Source organism: Ovis aries, chromosome 22 (assembly GCF_016772045.2).
Source record: "Ovis aries strain OAR_USU_Benz2616 breed Rambouillet chromosome 22, ARS-UI_Ramb_v3.0, whole genome shotgun sequence".
NCBI classification, from domain to species: Eukaryota; Metazoa; Chordata; class Mammalia; order Artiodactyla; family Bovidae; genus Ovis; species Ovis aries.
In genome coordinates, this window is record NC_056075.1 from 45,265,075 (window position 1) to 45,291,654 (window position 26,580).

Here is a 26,580-nt window from a genome sequence, read left to right on the forward strand (position 1 = left end):
TAAGTCACTGAAAATATAGCCTGAATGAAAAGATTTTTCTAAGCACAGCACACTGTCACTGGTTCAACCTAACAAAGCAAACCACTGCATTCTATAACAACTGATATTTATGTAACATATTATATAATGTGTTTGTTATGCATAAGCGTACATATGTGTGCTCTGTCAGTATAGAAATTTAATTACAAATACATTCTGAAAAATCTCACCCTTTATACAATATTCATGCTTGCTTTCACTAATTCCACTTACAGGAATCCCATGCCAATGATTAAAGAACAAAGATGTTAATTCATCAAAATGTTTAGCCAGTTCTTGTTCTGTGGCAAGTTTTCCTGGTAGCTCAGCTGGTAAAGAATCCACCTGCAATGCAGAAGACTCTGTTTTGATCCCTGGGTTGGGAAGATCCCCTGAAGAAGGGAACAGCTATCCACTCCAGTATACTGGCCTGGAGAATTCCATGGACTGTGTAGTCTATGAGGTTGCAAAGAGTTGGACGCGACTGAGCAACGTTCACTTCCGCTTTTCTTTCCCATGACAGAGCCCTCTGCAAAGCAATTAGGATTTCTAACCAAGGTGGTCAGAAAGGAAGGAGAAGACAAAACGTGATCAAAAGAAAGCCGTGCAACAGCTCTTTGTGGACAAAAAAATGGGTAGGTTTTGCCTCAAAAAAAAAAAGTGTTTAATTTTCAGTATTATATAGAAGAATACAAGGAGTAATGCAATCAAGTCATAAGCATCACTTTATTTGGTAAAATAATTTATTGGACTCATAATTTAAATATATGTATTAAATGGTAGGAATAGCACTTGTAATACTTTTAACATCATGATCCATTTTTTCCGTTTAACCAGCCTCCTAACATTCTATATATTTTGTCAACATTAATGGTACAATAGGATCAGGACTTTACTAAAAATATGAGTAGTTCTTTACTTTTTGAAAACTGCAAATAAAAACCATATCCCAGAGCTCCCAGGAGAACCTTTGAGGCACTGAGATTTGTCACATGGGTGCTGCCTGGCCGCCAACAGAGCACAGAGGGATTCTCCACTGGAGCCTGTCAGATTTTTCAAACAAAACCAAGAAACTGACCAACAAAATCCTCGAGGCCAGGGGAGCCTGAAGAGGAGGCCTTAGAAGGCCTGTGAAAACAACTCTCTGCTCAAATAAATCATCTCCCCAAATCATCTCCCTGCTGCGTAAGCTGGCTTTATATCATCTTCTATCTGCCACATGTTTTTCATAAGGAAGAAAGGCATAAAAAAATAAAGAAACTCTTGTTCTCCACTTATGCTAAATCCACTTTAGCCCACAGTGAAATCCGCCAGCACACTGGGAGGAGAGAAGTGACTGTTTCATAACATCTTTAGATAAAGGACCTCTTTCTACTCTTCTCAGGCATACCTGTACAAGTGTGACTAGCCTCTGCGTCTTTTCAGACCTTGGGTTTTTGAGGAATTTGCTGCTATTTTCCTTCAGTCACTCAGTTCAGTCATTCAGTCATGTCCGACTTTGTGCAACCCCATGGACTGCAGCATGCCAGGCTTCCCTGTCCATCACCAGCTCCCGGAGCTTGCAAAAAAACTCATGTCCTTCGAATCGGTGATGCCATCCAACCATCTCATTCTCTGTCGTCCCCTTCTCCTCCTGCCTGCAATCTTTCCCAGCATCAGGGTCTTTTCCAATGAGTCAGCTCTTCGCATCAGGTGGCCAAAGTATTGGAGTTTCAGCTTCAGCATCAGTCCTTCCAATGAATATTCAGGACTGATTTCCTTTAGGATTGACTGGTTTGATCTCCTTGCAGTCCAAGGGACTTTCAAGAGTCTTTTCCAACACCGCAGTTCAAAAGCATCAATTCTTTGGCGTTCATCTTTCTTTATAGTCCAACACTCACATCCATACATGACTACTTGAAAAACCATAACTTTGACTAGACAGACATTTGTAGGCAAAGTAATGTCTCTGCTTTTTAACATGCTGTCTAAGATGGTCATAGCTTTTCTTCCAAGGAACGTCTTTTAATTTCAAGGCTGCAGTCACATCTGCAGTGATTTTGGAGCCTAAAAAAACAGTCTCTCACTGTTTCCATTGTTTCCCTATCTATTTGCCATGAAGTGATGCAACCAGATACCATGATCTTAGTTTTCTGAATGTTGAGTTTTAAGCCAACTTTTTCACTCTTCTCGTTCACTATCAACAAGAGGCTCTTTAGTTCCTCCTTGATTTCTGCCATAAGGGGTGGTGTCATCTGAGTATCTGAGGTTATTGATATTTCTCCCGGCAATCTTGATTCCAGCTTCTGCTTCATCCAGCCTGGCATTTCCCATGATGTACTCTGCATAGAAGTTAAATAAGCAGGGTGACAACATACAGCCTTGACATACTCCTTTTCCTATTTGGAACCAGTATGTTGTTCCATGTCTAGTTCTAACTGTTGCTTCTTGACCTGCATACAGATTGCTCAGGAAACAGGTCAGGTGGTCTGGTATTCCCATCTCTTGAAGAATTTTCCACAGTTTGTTGTGATCCACACAGTCAAGGGTTTGGCATAGTCAATAAAGCAGAAGTAGATGTTTTTCTGGAATTCTCTTGCTTTCTTGATGATCCAAAGGTGTTGGCAATTTGATCTCTGGTTCCTCTGCCCTTTCTAAATCCAGCTTAAACATCTGGAAGTTCACAGTTCACATACTATTGAAGCCTGGCTTAGAGAATTTTGAGCATTACTTTGCTAGTTTGTAAGATGAGTGCAATTGTGCAGTAGTTCGAACATTCTTTGGCATTGCCTTTCTTTGGGACTGGAATGAAAACTGGCCTTTTCCAGTCCTGTGGCCACTGCTGAGTTTTCCAAATTTGCTGGCTTATTGAGTGCAGCACCTCCACAGCTTCATCTTTTATGATTTGAAATAGTTCAACTGGAATTCCATCACCTCCACTAGCTTTGTTCGTAGTGATGCATCCTAAGGCCCACTTCACTTCGAATTTCAGGATGTCTGGCTCTAGGTGAGTGATCACACCATCATGGTGGTCTGTGTCATGAAGATCTCTTATGTATAGTTATTTTGTGTATTCTTGCCACCTCTTAATATCTTCTGCTTCTGTTCGGTCCATACCATTTTTGTCCTTTATTGTGCCCATCTTTGCAAGAAATGTTCCCTTGGTATGTCTAATTTTGTTGAAGAGATCTCTGCTACTGCTGCGAAGTCACTTCAGTCGTGTCCAACTCTGTGCGACCTCATAGACAGCAGCCCACCAGGCTCCCCCGTCCTTGGGATTCTCCAGGCAAGAACACTGGAGTGGATTGCCATTTCCTTCTCCAATGCATGAAAGTGAAAAGTGAAAGTGAAGTCACTCAGTCATGTCCGACCCTCAGCGATCCCATGGACTGCAGCCTTCCAGGCTCCTCCGTCCATGGGATTTTCCAGGTAAGAGTACTGGAGTGGGGTGCCATTGCCTTCTCCGTGAAGAGATCTCTAGTCTTTCCCATTTCTATTTTTCTATTGTTTGTATTTCCCACTCTATTTTCCTTCACTGGGACTAAATCTGTTTGGCCAATGAAACTGTTGCTTTAACTTGCCATCGTGGTTGACATGGAAAACGCCCTTAAGGAGACGGGCGATGTCTGGACTCTAATGCAGACTTCTGGTTTTCCCGCCAGCCATGCTAGGACCAGTTTCTGCTTTCCTACTCTAACTCCTGGGCATCTGCTTCCACACAGGACACTGGGATGAATTTGATTTTAAAAGGAGAACAAAATCATGGTCTCGATAGAGTGGTTTCAGAGACAGGCTTATGTCCTGCACTCCAGCGGCTGCTCAGGGACAGGCCTCGGGACTCTTCTGCACGCCCATGGAGTCTGTCACAAATGTGGGTGCTCACAAGGGGCCATGGAGGGAACCTCCAAGAGTGAGGTGCTAAATTGGGGGAATACAGTGGCTACCAACCGGCAAAGCAGAGCAGTGATCAGCAGTGTCCCCAAACAGTGTATCCTGCTTTTCATCTTGGTGCATGCAAGCATGCATGCTAGGTCGCTTCAGTTGTGTCTGACTCTCTGTGACCCCATGGACTGTAGCCCATTAGGCTCCTCTGTCCATGAGATTCCCCAGGCAAGAGTACTAGAGTGGGTTGCCATGCCCTCCTCCAAGGGATTTTCCCCAACCCAGGGATCAAACATGTATCTTTTATGTCTCCTGCATTGGCAGGCAGGTTCTTTACCACTAGCACCACCTGGGAAGCCCCTTTTGCCTCAGACCTCGGGGTAAAGCAATAGTTGGTGGAGGAAAGTTTTTCTCTAGAAGGATTCCAGCTAACAAGGAAAGGAACAACACAATTAGAACATCACCCCTTACTGAGACCGAAAGAGAAAACTCGGCATTCATTATTAATGCTCACTGATTCTGGCATTTAAAGTTTGTGAACCTTTATAATGGAAGCATTGGAATAATCCCTGAAGCCAGTGCTCTATCCAACATCTCAATCAAGAGACAAGCAGAGCTCATGGAACTCCTGACGTGAAGCAAGAAAGGGACACAGCACCCCATGATGCAGTCCTGCTGAAAAATCAGAACCTGAATCTGCTCAAGGCTGTAGCTCTAACTTCGGGTTGACAGAAAACACAGGGAACAGAGGAATGGCAAGACGATGATATGGGGATAAAACCAGCAAAATCAGAAATGTGGAAAATTCTACCTGGGTTCACTCACGAGGATTACAAGGTTTCAATCGCAAGAATTAAAAAATGGAACCAGGAACCTATGTATTAAAAAAAAAAAAGATTTAGATGTAGCAACCAAACGCAACATGGGAACTGTGTATGTATATCCTGCCTGAAATTATCTAATGGCTGAAAAGTGTTTCAAGCTCTCTGGAGAGTTAATTTTATTTACGGTCTCGTATGATCAATGGAGAGTCCATTATGTCACACAAAGAGAAGCATCGTGGCTTTCTGTTGTGGTCATGGCGAAAAGAAAAGGACAAGACGCTTGGCACAGATACACCAGCCTACACAGCGCCTGCACAGAACCGTCCCTGGCCACGCAGCGGGGAAGACAGTGAGAACATAGCCACAAAGCCAGCATCGGCCCTCCTCTCAGCCACCAGAGACCATCTGGAAGTGGCCAGCATGACCATCATTATCCACTTTGGATACAGTTCTGGAGAGGAACGCCAAGCAGATTTTTCATCAGAAAATCATAAACCTATAGCACAAGAAGTGAAAGGCTGCAAGTGACGTCATTAAATGTGGGGACCCACTTCCACATCAAATGCCCTTTTCAAGTCCTTCTAACTTCACAGACGGCGCTCAAGGCTGCCACACCCTCAAATTGGCACCCCGAGGGGCACCATTTCGAAAAGGTTGATCTTCACAGGGTTGGGCACTTTAAAGTTAAGTCAGGTTGGAGAAACAAAATCTCTAAAAACGGTGTTCTGACCTTTTCCAACGTCTGCAGAACTTGAAAGACTGACACAAGGAGGGAAGCGCAAAGGAATTTAGTTCTTATTCAGGGAACAAAATTTAGCCCAATTAGGAAGATCTTAAATGTTAACGCTGAAAGATTTTATCTGAAATTGGAAGGAGTCTGGTCTAGTTAGAAGACGGCTGACAGCTGTGTGCATGCGTGCTGAGTCGCTTCAGTCGTGTCCGACTCTTTATCACCCTTCGGAATGTAGCCTGACGGGCTCCGCTTCCATAGCATTCTCCAGGCAAGCATACTGGAGTGGGCTGCCATGTCCTTTTTCAGGGGAGATTCCCGACCCAGGGATCGAACCTGAGTCTCCTGCATTGGCAGGCAAGTTCTTTGCCACTAGTGCCACCTGGGAAGCCCCATAGTGGAGCGTAGCTGGTGTCAATTCCGCAAGTCTACAGTCACACTTAGAGAATTTTCTCTCTTTCTTTTCCCCCTTCATCAACATGTCGAGGTGACTCCTCTGGTGTGGCCCAGTTCCCTAAACTGAAGGGTGAAGCTGCTGAAGGGGTGTGTGACTCCCTGCAGGAAAGAACATTCCCAGGGGCCATGCATCAGCCAAGACAGAAACCCCAAACTGGAAGGAGTTGGCCAGCCGGTGTTTCCTGCCAATCCCAGCAATGTCCAACAGACCCTGCCACCATGCTGGAAATGTTCCTACAGACATAGGTGACTACAGAGCACTTGAACTGTGGCTCATGTGACCGAGGAAATACAGCTTTAATCTTCTAAGATTGATTTAAATAGCTTCATGTGGCCAATGGCTAGTCAATTAAAGTATGAATACAACTCCTTGCAGAATACATTAGAAATACTGGTCCCCAAGCCTGATCACTGGGGCGTGTAGTTCCAGAGGAGTGAGGCCAAGCATCTGCCTTTGGAATGAGCTCCCCAGGTGGGCCTAATGCTGGTGGTCCCCAAAAATGCCCCAGACTTCAAGGAGGGCAAGAGCCTGTGTGTGGGCTCCAGGTGGAGGGCACACCCACTGCATGGAATTGGGCTGGGAGTAAGCCTGGAGGCCACAGGCTTCCCCTCTTGGCTCCCATCTGGATGTTACATGAAGTACTGTCACAGCCTTGGGCTGGACAGGTATCGAGATACACTCAGGGCCATGGCAGATGTCTCGTGATGTTCCACTGCAGGCTGGTGCTCTCTAGCTCACAGCCCCCAGCTACTCCTGCAAACACTCACGGATCGCAAAGAAATGCAGGTCCAACTCCATATGAGCACCCTCTCATGTCACCTCCAGACTGGATTCTGTGAGGCTCAAGTGTCTACCCTCCTCCAAGACTCAGAGGGCCATGCCCGCCACAATCTGTATCCTTGTGTCCCTGACCCCAGCTCAAAGGGCAAGCTCTTCGTCCTTTCCTAGGGTTCTCTATTCCAATCAAAGATCATCACTGGTCTTCTGGCAAACCATATTTAAGAATTATCATTGACATCTTCCCTTTCATTAAGCACTCATTTGATGGCCCATCAGTTTCTGTCCATTCTCCCTCCAGAACAGTTCTGATTTACTCCGTTCCATGAAAGTCATTGCTCTGCTTACAGGCTTTGCTTCCATGAGGCACTGTGGTCCTTAGGAGAAAATAGAAGATCTTACCTCGGAGCCCAAGGCCCCCCTGGACTGGTCTCCACTCCTCTCTCTGCATCTCCCTCCTGCTCACTAACACACTGATCTTCATTTCTGAAACCCTTCAGTATTCCTTTCCTGCCCTTGGGACGTCCAGTATGCTCATCCATCTCTTCAGAACCCTGTATGGTCTGCTCCCCTAGACCTGGCTCACCTCTCTTCACACACAGCTTAAATGTTGCTTCTTTACCTGGCTTCCTTCCCTAGGCCAGAATGGGCCTCCTGCTTGTCTTTGTAACTCTCAGCACCGCTGCCATTCAGTATCGCCTTGTGGTGACCTGTTTAGCACTGGGCTTCTCGACTGACCTCCAGGAGGACAAGGACTTGACCTTATTGCCTTCTCCACTCTATGTCCAGGGCCAACAATAGCGTCTGGTATGAAATAAATGTGCCAAAAATAGAGCTGCCATACGATCCTGCAACCTCACTCCTGAGCATATATCTGGGCAAAACTATAATTCAAAGAGATACATGCAGCACTATTTACAACAGCCAAGATATGGAAACCACCTAAACGTCCACATGTTCAGTGGACTATTACTCAGCCGTAACAAGAAAGAATTAATGCTGTTTGCTGCAACATGGGTGCAACTCAAAGTGATGATACTAAGTGAAGTAAGTCAGAAAGAGAAAGATAAATACCATATGACATCCCTTATATGCGGAATCTAAAATACGGCACAAATGAACTTATCTATGGAACAGACTTACAAAGAGATCAAACTCGTGGTTGCCAAGTGGGGGCACTGGGGAGGGACAGATTGGGAGTTTGTGATTAGCAGATACAAACTATTATATAGTGAATGGATAAACAACGAGATCCGACTGTATAGCACAGAGAACTATGTTCAATACCCCATGATAAACCATAATGGAAAAGAATATGAAAAAGAGTGTATATACATGTACAACTGAGTCACTGTGCTATTCAGCAGAAGTTAACACCACACTGCAGATCAACTCTATTTCAATAAAATAAATTAGAAAAAAAATAAAATAAATGTGAAAAAAATGGCTAAAGAAATAAAGGGTTTCATTGATATCTTTTTGATTACCATTAGGAATCATTTGAGTGAATAAAGACCCTGATAAAGATTTATGAATGGTGCGAGGGAAGGTGAGAGAGAAAAACATTAGATGAGATAGTAAAGTTTCTGTAACACAGCTTTGCCCTCATTGGTTTAGTCAGTAATTAGAACACCAGGCAAATTAAGCCTAAAGCTTCTGACAGGCAGGTGAGGCTTCTTCTGCCAGAGTAGAAATGGAAAGAAATAGCGCTCTGCATGCAGACAAAGATGTGAGAATTCTAATTCCTGAGGATGTCAAGATTGTGAAATTAACACCACGACAGCAACAGGAAGCCAAAGGAGCAGCACGTAAATCCCTTGCAGCTCTTGTCGGAATTGAGATGTTCAGACGGCCTCGAGACTCGTGGGTGAAGATGAGGCATAAAAGGATCTCCATTAACTTAGGACACTTCAAACAGGACACAGTGCTGGCGAAGCCAAGGGTACAACTGGGTGAAATAAGTAATCTCACTGGATCTACAAGACTATGTCATTGAACCACTCAAATCGGATCATCAAGAAGAACTTGAGCTCTCACCTCTCGGTACTGACTGTACACAGACTTTTATTCCATTATGCGGATGAGGAAATGGAGAGGGTATATGTATTAACAGATTGTTGTTGGAAACAAAACTGGGTTTCAGAACCTGGCTACCTGACTCCCAACCCAGCATCCTTTCCAGAACTTTCTCCTTGAGAAGGTAGTTTCTCACACCACCCAGGACAGAACTTATCGTCCTGTTGACTCACCCCTGGCCTGGTTCAGGCTGTCCACATCCTGTCATTTGCTTTTTGATATATGCTCAGAGAGCGCCCACAACAGGCCAAGCCATGTGGAAGGGGATGGAGGAGGAAGTAAAGACCCCGCCCCCGACCTTGAAGACATCTCTGGCTGATGGGACAGGTAATGAACGTCCAAGCGTGGAGATGAGACCAGTGGCAAGCAGCTCTCAAACACCCAGCCTGAAATTGCGCGGGGGTCAGGGTTCTGCCTGTGACCTGACCAGGGTCCCACACAGCAGAATGGTGCCCCACCCAGTCCAGGACCCACCTCCCACCTGGGTGACCTGTGCACCCCGGGGCAGCACCTTTCAGCAGCCCCATCACCTCAGGGGCTCACACTGAATTTGAAGGTCTCATTCGCAAGAACACCTAGTCAATTTCTTTCTGAACTTACCATGTTTATTTATCTATTTCTTTTTGTTAATCCAAGAAAAGGACTTTACATTTATCCCCATGATGGGAGGGAGGTTCATATGCACACCTGTGGCTGATTCACGTTGAGGTTTGACAGGAAATAACAAAATTCTGTAAAGCAACTATCCTTCAATAAAAAAAAAAAAAAACAAAAAGTCTCATCTTGTTAATTTTGGCCCATTTATCCAAACTGCAGAAATCTCCATAATCTAGATTCCGCCACGCAGAGCTCAGTGACCCCAAACCAGCTTTGTGTTGCCAAGAAACATGCCCAGCACACCTATCATGTCTTCATAACGATGGGCTGATGATTGCTGGGCCAGGATGAGGCCGGGTACACAGCCCGAAGGCCACTGACAGCCATCTCGGTCCAGCTGTCCAACACGATTTGGTTCAGCCTGAACAACGGCTTGATATTCTCTGGTGGTTATTCAGCCAAGTGCTAATCCTCTCAGTCCTACCAGGCCACTATCTGCCTTTTTCTACCCTACATCGTGATATTCTGAGATACTCTCCGATAAATGCCTTCTCAGATATTCATGCTCAGGCTTGACAAATTGAAAGAGCTCCTTTCTGCAACTGTTTCAGAGTGAGTATTAATTAGAGCTGCCCCTTAAGAGATATCTGGAACTATTCCAGACAGAAGAAAAGCCAATATACCAAAGTTCTTCTAGCTCAGCGACACCCCACGTAGAGATCAAGCGGCTGTGGACTTCCCCCAGAGACTGCCTTCACTCACTGGCGGACAGTCTTGAAAACAGAGAGCTTGGTGGGTCTGAGACTCGCAGGGGGTGTGATCTACCGCCGTCAGTTTCCATTATCCTAAACTGGAAAAGCGCATGTCTAAGCTGGCCCACCTGTCCAACAAAGCATTTTGATCAGACATGCAGATACACAGAGCACCTGTTTGAGGAATGGCCTGGGTGTCCATGGGGATCGAGCAGAGTTACGGAACTTCACAAAGTGGGTCCCCGCCATTCTAGAGGCAGACAGCAACACTGTGAAAAATGCTTCTCTGGGGAAGCTCTGAGTTTCTTTAAACATTCAATTATGGCTCTACAAACACAGATTTGAAATGAACAGCATCTGATCTTTGCACAAATTAGAGATGCTAGAAGGCAAATAAAATAGATTCCCCTAAACAATCAAGCAATACAAATCAGCCCTGCTTCATGAAAAATCGGTTTATACCAAGTCTGGGAGTGGGGTTACTTAGGTGACTCCCTTTTTGCATTTATTTTAGATGATGACTTTTATGATTGGAGGCACTGAGGGAACTTTATTTTGGTTCTGATTTTTAAGCAGGTTTTTAATTAAAATAGATTTCTGGATATAGTCCATGGGTACCGTTTTTTAGCCCTGGGAAAGTTGCTGGAGGCCTTGCTGCTGCTGCTAAGCTGCTAAGTCACTTCAGTCGTGTCTGACTCTGTGAGACCCCATAGATGGCAGCCCACCAGGCTCCCCCGTCCCTGGGATCCCATTCACTATTTCCTTTTGCTGAATAGGAAACACTTCAACATTCCTCATTACAATCATTCCCAAGTTTTTACAGAAGCTTTTTTCCTTCAAATTAAAAATTTTTCCTAATTTTAAGGATAATTGCTTGTAAAATATTGAGAAAGTAAATATCCAAATCTTTCTGGCATTCATGGACACAACTGTAACCTTAAGATAAAAACTGAATGTCATATAAAGTAACAGGCTGTTCACACTGATTATATCAATGGTTTTTACATTAATAAAAATCTCTATTATCATCTTTAGCTGTACTGCTGCATAGCTCTATTTCATAGCTGAGTCATGACTTACTTAATCAATTTCCTATTGACATACTTTTAGGTAGAACATTCTGCAATGAACATCCTTAGACCCGGGGTGATTCCCCATTGTGGGCTCTGAAGCAAGGTACCGACCAGGCTACCTTCTGATTGGTCAGGCTCTATGTTCTGCTGGTTGTGAAAATTCACATTTATTTTGCTTTCTTGCTCATTTATCTCTGCTTCATTTGGATCTATTGGGCCAAAGGCTATGTAAATTAAAAATTCTACTTTACACTGGATGGTTGATTATCTTCTAGGCCTGACAAATAGCCAGTAGCATGCATGCATTTCATTCTATCTGTAACTCTGTAGAATATTTTTGGTATTCCTCATTTCAACAGTGGAGTTCTTATGAGGCAGGCATGCCACTTTTTTCAAAAAATGTGTTATACTGAAATATTTGGAGAGAAGTGGATTATTAATAAAATAGTCACATTCCCATGCTCTAGTTTTGAAAATGGTATTCTTAACAAAATGAAATTTCCACAATTAGTATAAGTAGTTTAATTAAAATCAAGCTATACAATGTCATGCGTGCTAAGTTGCTTCAGTTGTGTGACCCTATGGACTATAGCCTACCAGGCTCCTCTGAACACAGGATTCTCCAGGCAAGAATACTGGAGTGGGTTGCCATGGCCTCCTCCAGGGGATCTTCCTGACCCAAAGACTGAACCTGCATCTCTTACGTCTCCTGCATTGGCAGGCAGGTTCTTTGCCACTAGCGCCACCTGGGAAGCCCCATACAGTGTCCTAGGGGCACAAAAGCTATCTCCATATACCCTTCTAAACATACTTTGACAGTGAAGTCGGGAAAAGAAATAAATCAAGAAGGGAAGGTTCTATGTTTACAGCTTTTCTAATTCTGAGACTGTCTTCTGATAGGCCCACAGTTGGCAGTGGGCAAATTAAGGCATCTTTAAAACGTTCTTTTATACAAATTAGCCACCATGTAGTTCTTAGCATGGACTATCATACCCACCTTAATGGAAGGTAAGTCATTTTCAAAGGGACCCATGAAGAAGGCTATCAAGTCACTTTACAGACTCAGAACCAGATGGGCTGTAAGAAATACATTTCTATATGGGAAAGGACTTCCATCAGAAAGCTAAATGACGAGAATATCAGATTACACACAGACTATGATATCAAAGGGGCAGAGACTCACTCATAAGAAAAAAAAATTATATGCAAACATTCACCAAAGTACTAACCAGGGTTGTGTTTGGTAGTAGAAATATTCTGGGGGGTTGGGGAAGCTCTTGATTTTTTTCCCCTATAGTTTTCATTTTTTTTGCATTGGATACATACTCCTTTTAGAGTGAAAACTAACTTGAGGTTTTTATTAAGTCAATTTCCGTTCCTCTACCTGCAGCCTTAATATCATGCAAAGGTGCAGGCTCAGTCTTAGTCTTGCCACTGACGACATTCTTCCAGCAGGCTAATAAGAACAGTCGCAAAAAAGACACTTCCCAAATCCAGCTGCCAATCCTAAAACCCCATCAAGGTATACATCACCACCAAAAGCCTGATTTTCTTTTGCTCTTTTGCTCTGTCCACTGTGATATTTTCAAAACCACATCCAAAGAGTAGGGGCACAAATTAAAATGTCCTATGATATTCTTATATGAAAAAAAAAGAGCATGACAGTATTTAATTTGCTAAGAGAGACATATCAAAAGCAATATTCAGGTTTCCACTCAACCCTCTGATTATCCAAGATGTGCGGCTGAATTTCTTTATTAACATGACCAAGTCACAAGAAAAGCTAAAAACTCATCATGTACTGCTCACAAAATGCCAAGAGGCAGGCTGCACATCCCAAGAAGCAGGCTATGCTATTCTACACATATTCCTTTGAAACACATGTATTTGTAATATATATTCACCTGTACTTTGAAATTTATCTATTTGTTTATAATTGCTGTGGGCCACAGTGTCAGGTACTGAATGTGAGAGCTGGCCATTCATGAACCTGTTCATCCAATTTGCTAAGGACCCTCAAACCAAAGCACCGATGTAAGGAAGTGATCTCACTCATTTACACAGAGATGCTGAGTCAGATTTCTGTGATGCAATATCTCTGGCAGAACTCATTTCAATGAAGCTGTCTTTACCTATACTGTCATTTCACAAAAATCAGCATTTCACCGAGGGGTAAGAAATGGGAACCAGTCACTCTGGAAGTGAGAAACTCCCATTTTAGATCAAGCAAGACTTGGGAACTTGATTTATCTCTTTAAATACAGATTGCTTAGTAGGGGAGCTTGATTCTTCTTTGATACTAATCAAATAGGATCGTAGGGGGTCCTTTAGATCTGAGGAGCCCATGGAGAGAGCCACAAACTCTATAGGGTAATAAAATATGAATTTTTGTTTTTACTTGTGCCCTGAAGCAGCCATGGATTTCTCCAGGGAAGGCACACAAAATATGTAATAACGTCCATGTGCTGCAGAAAAATAATATAATACCATTTTCTGGAAATTTATGCAATTTTGCAAAAAAAGGGCCAAATTTTTTAATAAAAAGATAAAATAAATACTTCATAACACTGGAGACAAGCTCTGAAAGATAAAATAAACTCTTGGTATTTCCCAAGGAAAAAAAAGAGCTTCAACCCATTTGAAGTTGTTTCTCCTTATATAACCCAGGAATTGCCAAAAGTCAACTAATTATGGAACAGTTATTGGAACAGAACAGAGGATGCTTAAACTCTATCCTTGAAAAATCAGGCTCTGAAAAAGGAAACATCAGAACTATGAGAAAAACCTGCTGAATTAGAAAGTTCTTTTTCAGAGTGATAAAATTCTTTATTTTTCCATTGGATCATTTTTTGAAGCTAATTCCAGCCTCAAATCCGAATCTGGATTATAAATCCATGCTTTCAGTTCTGCGTCTCTAAATGCCAACCTCAATTACACAGCACTTTCCATTCTCCATGTCAAAACTTTCTCCTGTCAGGCCATAAACATGAATTAACCCGACTTACTCATTTCTTTCCAGGTTCACGATCAGTTCTTTGCTGGTCAGTTGTATTCGAAAATTCAACACTCCTGGGTGAATCTGAAAGATAAATAAGAGAAGTCAGTTGAAAATCATTTCACTTTGGCATGCCAATATCCGAATATTCTCTGTAGACATAGTCAATGGAGAGAGAGAAAAATACATTTCTTCCTGGGACCATTCTGAGACCTTGAGGAGAGGAGACCAAATAAGCAGGATGAGAGTCTGGAAAATGCATCACTCTCCCAGATAGTAATGACACACCCGGAATTCCTGGCCTCTGCTTGCCTTTCCGTGGGCCACATACGCTTGGGGTCCTTCTTGACTCATAATTTATTCCTTCCTTGGTTTCTCTGTTTCCAGCAAAGACACTTTCTTTTTCCCCAACTGTTCATGTCAGAAATTTGAAGTCTGTCTCCCTCAACAAATCATCCAATCCTTGAAAAGGTCCTATTGAGTCACCCTCCAAAGCATAATTCCTGTTGTCTAGGTTGGATATCTCCACACCCTGCTCTGGTTCACACCTCTTGGATGTTGCAACACCCTCTACCCCAAGTTCCTCCACATCTGCCTGAGCTTTCCTCCCATCCACTCCCCAGTGGCAGGGCGAGGATATTTTAAAAATCACAGGCTCATCCATCTACCCTTATGGATGACAGTACATTGACATCCCAGCACACTGATGATAAGAAGCCAATTTTTTTTCAAAAAAATTTACTTAATCATAATTGATATAAAATATTATATAAGTTACAGGTGTAATACATAGTGATTCATAATTTTGAAAGGTTATATTCCGTTTATAGTTATTGTAAAAATACTGGCTATATTCTCTATCCTTGTGGCTTATACTGTACCTCATAGTTTATACCTTTAATTCCCTTCCCCTACATGGCTGCTCCCCATTCCCTCTCCCCACTGCGAACCACTCATTTGTTCTCTGTACCTATGAGTCTGCTCTTTTTTCTCTGTATTTACTAACTTGCTGTATTTTTTAGATTCCATATATAAGTGATATCATACAGTATTTACCCTCCAAATCCTCCATGTTGCTGCCATTAGCAACATTTTCATTCCTTGTTATGACCGAGTAGTATTCCATTGTGCATATCCGTCCATTCTCCACTCATCTACTGATGGACACTTAGGTTGCTCCCATATCTTGCCTTTGTAAGTAATGCTGCTATGAACGTTGGAATGCATCTATCTTTTTAAATTCATGTTTTTGGTTTTTTGGGGGGTGGTATATGCCCAGGAGTGGAACTGCTGGGCCATATGGTAACTCTCTTTGTAGGTTCTGAGAAACCGCCACACTGTTCACTGTTTTTCACAGTGAACATGCCGACACTTTCATGTGGCCCACAGCGCCTGCATGGCCTGGCCCTCCCTGCCCTCCACACCCGCCTGCACTGCGCTCCTCCTGGGTCACCCAGCTCCAGCCACACTGGCTTTGCCAGCTCCTCCAACACACCAGGCTGCTTGGCAGCTCTGAGGCAACATTCCCTCTGCCTGGAATGCTTTCTCCCAACTACCCAGGCTCAGCTTAAATATCAATGACCCGAAGAAGCCTTACCTCACTCCCCAGTCTAATGACACCCACCTCCCCGCAGGTATTCTTTTTCCCAGTCTCCTGCCCCTTCCCTCCCTGGAAGGAAGAACTCCCTTCCTACTCACTACAATTCAGGATGTGGATTTGTTGCTAACATGTCCCTTTTGTTGTTTGGTTGTTCAGCCACTCAGTCGTGTCCGGTTCACTGATAGTCCACAGACTGCAGCATGCCAAGCTTCCCCGTGCTCCACTATCTTTTAGAGTTTGCACAGATCCACGGCCATTGAGCTGTTGATGCCATCCAACCATCTCGTCCTCTGTCCCCTTCCTTATCCTCCACGGTGCCAGACAAATAACAGAAGCTCAGTTAACATTTGGTGAAGAGGAGAATGAGTGAATGAATAGGGCAGACAGCTCTACGTCTCCTCCCTCTTGCGAGGCAGACACCTTCCTCCACCTCGCTTCCGGGTCCCAAGAAACCCTAGTCTGTGCTTGCCGGTCTCTCAGTGGGGGGCAGGCATCTATATTCACTGTTCTGCCCCAGAAATCCCAACGAGCTCCTTGCCCCTCTTGGAGAGCACAACCATGGGGTACTGTCCCTGAACCCACACCCCTGTCCCAGGTTAGCCCCCATCTAAACCAGGCTGGCTGAACATACCACATCCCTCTCGAGGAGCCCAAGTCAATGATGCGTCATCCTTACCCAAGTCAAAATCGATTTGCCAACCCATAGTCACTTGACAAAGCCTCTCCCTGCTTCCCTGCCTATTACATCCTCAGGGATTCTGGGGACCGGCGGTCAGCCTCCAACTCCCTCTGTTACCCCCAGCTAACATGTTTCAGTTGGAGGCATCACGTGTCCATCAGGCATTACTAAAATGTTTAATGTTGATTTTGAAAAGGGAATGCTGTGCTTTCATTCTGATGAGGTGGAGAGTTCATCCAGCAGGACCATGCCCTGACTCAGCTCACCATAGTTGCTGTGCTCAGCTCAGGCCAGGCAGTACTGCCCACTGCCCAGGTGGATGGGAGAGGGCAGAGGACGAGTTAATTCACAAACGATGCAACCAACACAAAGAAGAAAGAAAGTGGAGCCGCTCACTCGTTTCTGACTTGTTATGACCCCATGGACTGTACCCTGCCAGGTTCCTCTGTCCAGGGAATTCTCTAGGCAAGAATACTAGAGTGGGTTGCCATTTCATTCTCCAGGGGATCTTACCAATCCAGGGATTGAACCTGGGTCTCCCGCATTGCGGGCAGATTCTTTACCATCTGAGCCACAAGGGAAGCAGCCAGCGTAAGGAAGGACCAAATGCCATCATAGCCCACTGAGGAAGTGAAGGCTGCTTAGCGCCTTAAAAAGATCACAGCGGAGGAGAGATGTGTCAGGACAGAAATGACAACGTGAACTCAAGATCACCAGCTCCTCCCAGGCGGTGTTGCCCTGGTGCTTCAAGTGAAATCTCAACCTTGTTCAAACATCATCACCCACATTAAATTACTGCTGCTGACTTCAGTGTCCTGGTTTTGTCTGCCTTTTTAAGTTCTTCTGGATTCATGCTTCAATAAGAGGAGAATAAGTCTAGACATAATTCTTGAACATCCCATATTTGAAAGACACTATTATAACTATTATAATATTATTAAATAAGAATATTTAATAATAAGGCAAAAGGAGATGGGGGCAGCAGAGGATGAGATGGTTAGATAGCATCCCCAACTCAATGGACATGAATTTGAGCAAACTCCAGGAGACAGTGGGCAGAGGAGCCTGGCGTGCTGCAGTCCATGGGATTGCAGAGTCAGACGCCACTTGGCACCTGAATGACAAAATTATAACTCCAGAGTTTAAGGGACTTTTTTACAAGACAGCAATTCAGCTTGTCTATGAAGAATCCCATGCTACTATGTTTTAAGAGATAAATGGATTGTATTAATGAGTTCCAATAACTAACATTAAAATAATGAGTTAAGATGAAACAAAATTGAGATAGAACCCACAACGGAAGGTCACACGACTTTTGGGGAAATATTACAACTTGAATTAACTAATGCCATATAACCAGGGAGAACCACAAAGGGTGAGACATTATTCACTCTATTTTTAGGGCAGCCCTTGGAATGTCTTTTTGTAATTTCCCATATCTAATATGGTAACCATTAGCCACATATGCCTACTTACATTTAAATTAATTCAAGTGATATCAAAATTAAAAATCAGTTCATCAGTCACACTGGACACATTTCAAGGCTCTAAAGCAACACGGAGCTACTGGTTATCCCTGCTAGACAGCTCAGATGTGGAACATTTCATTTTCACAGGGTTCACAGAAATTTCTGTCTTTACTGCGCACCCCTTGGTCAGTAATAAAAACCTGAGACTTGCACCATCCAAGAGCTGCCCAAGTGCTACACTGTTTTGAATATTGGTGCCTTCGGGAGATAAAACTGAGTGCCAGCATAAGTTCTGTTTTGTTTTTAAAGAAAGCTCTTCTCAATTAATTGATGGGTGACATTATTTATTAAGTAGTTACTTAAGCTTGAGAGTTAAACTGCTGGATATTCATATACATCAAATACTTAAGTATAATATCTGGGTTTAACCAGATCTGTTTTTTTTTTTTTTAAATAATTGTATTTATTTGTTTATTTCTGACTGTGCTGGGTCTTGCTTGCTGTGCGGGCTTTTCTCCAGCTTGGGTGAACGGGGCCACTCTCTGTTTGTGGTGCGTGGGTTTCTCACTGCCGTGATCTCTCTTGTAGGGTGCCTGGGGCTTCAGCAGTTGCTACACATGGGCTCAGCAGGTGCCACTCCTGAGCTTTACAGCACAGGCTCAATAGCTGTGCCCAGGCCTAGCTTCTCTGCGGCATGTGGGATCTTCCCGGGGCAGGGATCAAACCCACGTCTCCCGCACTGGCAGGGGAGCTGTCTCCCACTGAGCCGCCGCGGAGGCCCAGATCTTATTTTTTATGGATTCATCCTAACGACGGTACAAACATCAGTGATCTAGTGTAACCATACTTCCTACTTGCTATATTTTGATAATCCCTGGGGTTTCTAAGAATTGCATGGATTTCTGAGTGTTTGCTGAACTTTTAAACTCAATATTCCTAAACATGCATAACTTCCTTTGATTTTAATACAGGAGACAAAATGTGTTTCTCAGCCCTGGATCGGCTTTCAAGTGTGCCGCAAGGACTTTCACCTAAATTTACCCATGCTTCCTGACACTGAGATTTAATTACAGACACATACAGAGAGTTCTCTCTGAGGTCTACAGTTTGTACTCATTAATTATATCTTAGAAAAACAAGATCATTAATTACATTTGCAATAAAATAGCAGAACAAAAATACATCTCAATGTCCTGTCAAGATGTTTCCGAACAGCATGTCTGTCTATTTTATATGTTTGTGTGAAAATAATTACTTTAATTGCAAATTGTGTTTGCCTAAGACATCACTATTTTATATTTTTCTTTTTTCTCACACATTATTATTTTAAAGACAAATACTGACAATTACATTTGTGGATACAAATTAAATATTTGCAGCACCCTTTCCACTCCCTGAAAAATTCAGCTAGATTAAACACAAACATTTGTACTAATTCCACATAAAGTCCCTACAGGAGCTGTTAGAATGTTGTAGTGTCAACATATTTCAAATGAATACATTTTCCCCCGGGGAGGTAGAAAGAGCTTTATCTATATATTTTAGCTGAGACCTGATTTGTATAGGCAAATTCAATGGAGAAGTTAAACAGAGAACTATTTTAACTCAAAACCACTCCTTGCCAAAGATTTTTTAGTCTAAAAGCATGTATTCATCCCATTTTCTTTTGATTTTTAGACATAGGAGATGATGAACTAGTACTGGTTAAATACAGCATTCATTTTTAAAAAGGACATATTGATTGCCCTAATGAAATCATGTATTTTATTGAATGCTTAAAGAACTGCATTTGCTGAATAAAACATTTAATGCTTATCACTATGCTAGAAATGTCTTGACACTCATTATAATTCTATTTTTTAATGGGGAAAAGTATATCCAAAAGAATATATAAAACATACAATTTATATAAAAGTATAATTTAAAAAACAACAATAAAATAATCATCAGGGTATCTACCACCCAATTGAAAAGTCAAAATATTTCCAGAATCCTAGAAGCCACCCTGTATTCATTTGCTAAGGCTGCCAAGACAAAGTATCTCAGACTGGGTAGATTAACAAAAATTCATTTTTGTGCAGTTCTGGAAGCTAGAAGCCCAGGATCAAGTGCATATTTAGTTTCTTCTGAGGCTGCTCTCCTTGTAAGTTCCTCATGGAAATGAGTTTAGGCTGGCTCTCCCAAATGGCTTGCCCAGACAGGTCTACAAAATAAAGCTCTGGCTGAACCCCACTGCCTGTCACTGGGCCCCTTGTCTGCCCTGTACTTTTTCTGAAGTCTCCCACAATGCACTTGTCCAGCACATCCCTCTTACCTGGAAATATAAACACACATTTTAAAAGTGATCTTTAAAAATTAGCTATAGTATTTTTCTTTTCATTATTATTTACTGGGTTGCCTTTATTTGTTTAGTCCTTGTTAATAATATTTTTATTAAATGATATCCTTCAGCAATGTAAATTATTTTCTCTGCTATGTGTTACTTACAAGCAATATTATAACACCAATAAAGGGATCTTAAAAATGATCTACTTTCACATTTTACTTGAAAATGTTAGGCCGCCACTCTTTAATTTGTGTAACTGGGGGCTCACCTAAACCTGGATTTAAATTGTTTCACCCTTGATGGCTACAAAATATTCCAAGTCAACAAAGGTATATTTCTATGGATGGGGGAATGCTTATGAATTTTTTCCACCTCTGATGAATGGAATGATACACTGCCCCATCTCCTTAATGTTTCTATGTCTTTAAATAATAGCCAATTTTCAATGACTTAGAAAAATCTTAACCTGACCATAAAGTGGAAATAAGGTGAGTGAGCCTGCAGAAAGGAAGGGAACTACATTAAAAATCAGAAGTGGGGACCACAGCCAAATATACACCCATCACCATGTGTAGGTTATCCTTGTAAGTACGATAATCAGTCAGAGCCAAAGTCATTTATCTCAACCATTGGTACCAGAAGCTCAGAGGAACCTAGTTTTTCAAGCAGAACACAAATATTAAAATATTGTATTCCAGGGACTCTGAAATAACTATCCCTCCCTGGCACTAAATAAATGCTTCAGGCTGCAAGCCTGGAACTCACAGGGCACGAGGGAGTCATTTATTGCTATGAATATTTACAGGCAATCTTGATTACCACTTTAATATTAGTGCAGTGGTTCCATAGTCAGGAAGATATGAGCATCATGGAATTGAGAGAGGACACAATTGAATTAGCTGGAGAATAACACAGTAAAGATGAGGGCACTGGAGCACCATAGTGGGCGTCCCTGGCTTGGAGACTTTTAGTTATTATGTAAATGATGATAATGTTTATTCATGAGTCATTGATACTTTTCTCTGATGGGAAAAGGACATTAGCAAACCTCTTGTTAAAATGTGCAGAATGGCACATGTTCTCAGGTAAGAAGTGCTTTTAAAAGACATGGAATGTAGCTTGAAGCTGTTTGTATGTTAAAATGTGAGGTTATTTTTTGCACTGTTTTTTTCTTACTGTATTTCTCTGCACAATGGGTTCACAGGTCTCCAGCCCACTTCTCCCTTCCCACCAAAAAAGGCACAACCGCTTGCTGTTTGGCATGTGTGATGTTCTTATTTCAAGTTCTTTATGCTGTTGCTACTGGTGGGACACTAATGCTTAAATTGGCAGCATTTCAGATTTCCATTTTTGGCTATTCTAGCCAGTGCATCTTGAAGAAATAGAGATCAATGCAATGAAATAGAGGAAAACAATAGAATGGGAAAGACTGGAGATATCTTCAAGAAAATTAGAGATACCGAGGGAATATTTCATGAAAATATTGGCATGGAAGAAATGGTATGGACCTAACAGAAGCAGAAGATATTAAGAAGAGGTGGCAAGAACACACAGAAGAACTGTACAGAAAAGATCTTAATGACCCAGACAACCATCATGGTGTGATCACTCACCTAGAGCCAGACATCCTGGAATTTGAAGTCAAGTGGGCATTAAGAAGCATCACTACAAACAAAACTAGTGGAGGTGATGGAATTCCAGCTGAGCTATTTCAAGTCTTAAAAGACGATGCTGTTAAAGTGTTGCACTCAATATGCCAGCAAATTTGGAAAACTCAGCAATGACCACAGGACTGGAAAAGGTGTTTTCATTCCAATCCCAAAGAAAGGTGATGCCAAAGAACGTTCCAACTACCTCACAATTGTACTCATCTCCCATGCTAGCAAAGTAATGTTGAAAAATCTCCAAGTGAGGCTTCAACAGTACATGAACTGAGAACTTCCAGATGTTCAAACAGTATTTAGAAAAGGCAGAGGAACCAGAGATCAAATTGCCAACATCCGTTGGATCATAGAAAAAGCAAGAGAATTCTAGAAAAACATCTACCTCTGCTTCATTGACTATGCTAAAGCCTTTGACTGTGTGGATCATAACAAACTGTAGAAAATTCTTAAAGAGATGGGAATCCCAGACCATGTTACCTGCCTCCTGAGAAATCTATATGCAGGTCAAGAAGCAACATTTAGAACTGGACATAGAACAACAGACTGGTTCCAAGTGGGGAAAGGAGTATATCAAGGCTGTATATTGTCACCCTGCTTATTTAACTTATATGCCGAGTGGTGGTGGTGGTTTAGTTACTAAGTCATGTCTGACTCTTGAGACCCCCTGGACTGTAGCCTGCCAGGCTCCTCTGTCCATGGGATTCTCCAGGCAAGAATAATGGAATTGCTATTTCCTTCTCCAGTGGATCCTCCCAACCCAGGAATCAAACTGGAGTCTCCTGCATTGCAGGCAGATTCTTTACTGACTGAGCTATGAGGGAAGCCCATGCAAAATGCCAGACAAGCAGGAATCCAGATTGCCAGGAGAAATATCAATAACCTCAGATATGTAGATGATACCACCCTTATGGCAGAAAGCAAAGAGGAGCTAAAGAGCCTCTTGATGAAGGTCAAAGAGGAGAGTGAAAAAGCTGGCTTAAAACTCAACATTCAGAAAATGAAGATCATGGCATCCATTCCCCATCACTTCATAGAAAGTAGATGGGGAAACAATGGAAACAGTGAGAGATTTTATTTTCTTGGGCTCCAAAATTACTGCAGATGGTGACTACAGCCATGGAATTAAAAGGTGCTTGCTCCTTGGAAGAAAAGCTATGACAAACCTAGTTAGTATATTAAAAAGCAGAGGCATTACTTTGCCAACAAAGGTCCATCTAGTCAAATCTATAGTTTTTTCCATGAGTCACGTATGGATGTGAGAGTTGGAACATAAAGAAAGCTGAGTGCCAAAGAATTGATGCTTTTGAATTGTGGTGCTGGAGAAGACTCTTGAGAGTCCCTTGGACTACAAGGAGATCAAACCAGTCAATCATAAAGGAAATCAGTCCTGAATATTAATTGGAAGGACTGATGTTGAAGGTGAAACTCCAATACTTTGGCCAACAGATGCAAAGAACTGGCTCATTGGAAAGGACCCTGATGCTGGGAAAGACTGAAGGCAGGAGGAGAAGGGAGTGACAGAGGATGAGACGGTTGGATGGCATCACCAACTCGATGCACATGCATTTGTGCAAGCTCTGGGAGCTGGTGAAGGACAGGGAAGCCAGGCGTGCTGCAGTCCACAGGCTTGCAAGGAGTCAAATGCAACTGAACTGACTGAACTAACTGAACCAGAGCATCTTAAAGCCTCATTAATTCTTTGAAATAGCACTATTCTGCCTCCATGCATCTGTACGCTACAGGATTATAGTTCCTCATGCTTTGTGTCCATCTGAGGAGGCAGATTCTGAGTGGAAAACTGTCATCTGTCCCTTCTGGAGCTTCCTGTTGGGTTGTAAGAGGAGCCCAACAACCTGACTTAACAGAAAGCAATCTGGAAACCACGACGATGCAGGTTTCTCAAACTTAACCCATCTAAATTTCAATTCTTATGTTACCACCTCTCCTCAATCCAATGCAAAGGTGAACTTGGGGAAAACTCACTCCTAGAGGCGGGCATCCCACAGATGCACATGGCTGCACAGGGGACCCCTTCCTGGCGAGGGGGGAACCAAGCCATTGAGGGTGACTTGGGTTCTGTTCCCCTGCTGAGAGGAGGTTGGGAGCTGGTCCACTCACACTCGGGGCTGGCTGAGACAGCCAGTGATTGCCAGCTCCTGGCCTGGCTCCTGGCCCCTTTGGGTCACTGGAGAGGACGCTTGCTCTCCTGCTCGGTTTCTTGGGACCTTAGTGATAAAGAATCCAAATGGGAGCAGAGGGCAGAGAGTGTGCAACAAGAGGAAGAGTAGACGAACTCAATGCAGAGCAATGTCAATTACAAGGTGATGAGAGGGGCTGTAGAACTAGAAATCGGCACCATGCCAGGAAGGGGTCGGGGAGTCAGGGTGGGAGGGGTTTGTGGACACTCTATTTTACTGCTTAATGGTTCTTAACTGCTCTGGGCTTGGTGGCTGGGCCCTGGAATTGGGCCCTTGACATCAGAGCCCAGCAGTTTGTGGGCTGGTCCCCAGACCACCGTGGCCCTCCCTCCCCATCGCCTGCCTTTAGACATCTCGATTATCAGGAGGGACGGACAAACTCAAGCGCTGCCTGGCTGCCTGCTGATGGCTCAGCAACATCAGGATGCCCAGGGCAGGAGACCAATGGCGAAGATGGATTTTCCTGTCAGCCAGGCACGTGATCATTTAAAAGACCACCTGCAGCCCAAGTGCCATGGGCCTGTCATCCTGCACACAGGAAGCACCGGCCTCTCCTGAACGTTCAGTCAGTGAGGCTGCAGTACAAAAACAGGGCTTGTGATGAGGAATGCTGTGTGAGGAGAAGGCCTTGGCTGGGTGCCTGGGCCAGGGTTTGCCTCAGCATCTTCAGACTCCCTCCAACAGCTGGGAAGAAGGTCACTGAGCCCCTGAGTGATGCCTTGTTTTTTAATCACTAAGTTGTGCCTGACTCTTTGTGACCCCATGGACTGCAGCATGCCAGGCCTCCCTGTCCATCACCAACTCCTGGAGTTTACTCAGACTCACATCCATCGAGTCGGTGATGCCATCCAACCGTCTCATCCTCTGCCATCCCCTTCTCCTCCTACCTTCAATCTTTCCCAGCATCAGGGTCTTTTCCAATGAGTCAGCTAAAGCTGAAACTCCAGTACTTTGGCCACCTCATGCGAAGAGCTGACTCATTGGAAAAGACTCTGATGCTGGGAGGGATTGGGGGCAGGAGGAGAAGGGGACGACAGAGGATGAGATGGCTGGATGGCATCACTGGCTCGATGGACGTGAATCTGAGTGAACTCCGGGAGTTGGTGATGGACAGGGAGGCCTGGCGTGCTGCGATTCATGGGGTCACAAAGAGTCGGACATGACTGAGCGACTGAACTGAATAAAGAACTATTTCATCTTGAAAACAGTGTTTTCCCATTTGGAAGATTGTACCTGGAAGAGGCTCAGGCCAGAAATGTGTCCACAGACAGGCCGGGTGCTGCCCCTCGGGCGGAGGGACTGCTGGCAGCCTCTCTGCTGTCCCTTCTGGGGATGACAATCCTTCCAACAGTGTGGGTGGCAGAAAAACGGGCCCCCAAAGATATTCGAGGGGCTTCCCTGGTGGCTCAGCCCATAAAGAATCTGCTTGCGATGCAAGAGATCACCCGCAATGCAGGAGGCCTGGGTTCGATCCCTGAGTGGGGGAAGATCCCCTGGAGAAGGAAATGGCAACCCACTCCAGTCTTGCCTGGGGAATCCCATGGACAGAGGAGTCTGGCGGGGTATAGTCCATGGGGTCGCAAGAGTCAGACACGACTTAGTGACTAAACCAGCACCGCAGATGTTCTAACCCATGAACATGTCATCTTCCCTGAAAAAAGGGACCTCGTAGATGTGTAAAGAGACACAGGGAGATATTATCCTGGTTTATTCAGATGGGCCCAGCGTACTCGCGAGGGTCCTAAAAAGCAGAGGTAACTTTCACCCCTGGGGTTGGACCGATGTACAGGAGAGTCTGACCGTTTAGCTCACTTTTAAGATGGAGCAAGGGCTTCGCAAACCATAGAAGCAGAGGCCGCGAGAAGCTAGAGATGGCCCTTCACCTTCATCCAGCGAGAACACAGGGATCTTAGCCCAACAACCTCCAAGAGCTGACTGCTGCCAGCATCTCAGATGAGCAGGACAGACCCGCCCCCATGTCGCCATCAAGAAGGGCAGCTCGAAGAGAGCCTTGATTTTAACCTAGTGAGATGCAAAGCAGGAAATCCAACTCAGCCACCTGCCTCGTGACCTTCAGAACTGAGAGATCAAAAAGGGGGATAGTTTCAAGCCACTTAAGTTGTGGCAGTTTGGCAGAACAGCAATAGAAAACTGAAATCGTCAGGCAGATTGCTGTGAGATTCAAAGAGTAAACTGTCTGTTTGGAAACCATTGTGCGTGACAAGATGGAAATGCATGTTTATTACAGAAATCCAATCACAAACAAAACCGCTACTTCCCAGAATGACATTGACAAAAGACCATTTCACTTATTATTTACTGCTTTTTACCCAAATCGAAACCCTTTGATGCTTTCTGTATTTTGATCTAAATGGGGATAATAAAACTAAGTTCTGTAAGATGCTAACAAGTTTTCAAGGAGAAATATTATATATTCATTAATTGGTGGCCTGTTTATAGGGGCTTCCCTGGTGCCTCAGTTGG

General features: G+C 43.6%; 1 protein-coding gene across 2 annotated transcripts in view; it reads right to left on the reverse strand.

The window, feature by feature from the left end:
* ADAM12 (ADAM metallopeptidase domain 12) overlaps window positions 1-26,580 on the reverse strand; it is a 391,246-nt gene that overhangs the window by 265,339 nt on the left and 99,327 nt on the right. For both annotated transcript variants that reach the window (XM_027960492.2, XM_027960491.2), the window contains exon 3: window positions 14,171-14,244. In XM_027960492.2, coding sequence (XP_027816293.1) covers window positions 14,171-14,244 — 74 coding nt within the window. The remainder of the gene's footprint in view (window positions 1-14,170; window positions 14,245-26,580) is intronic.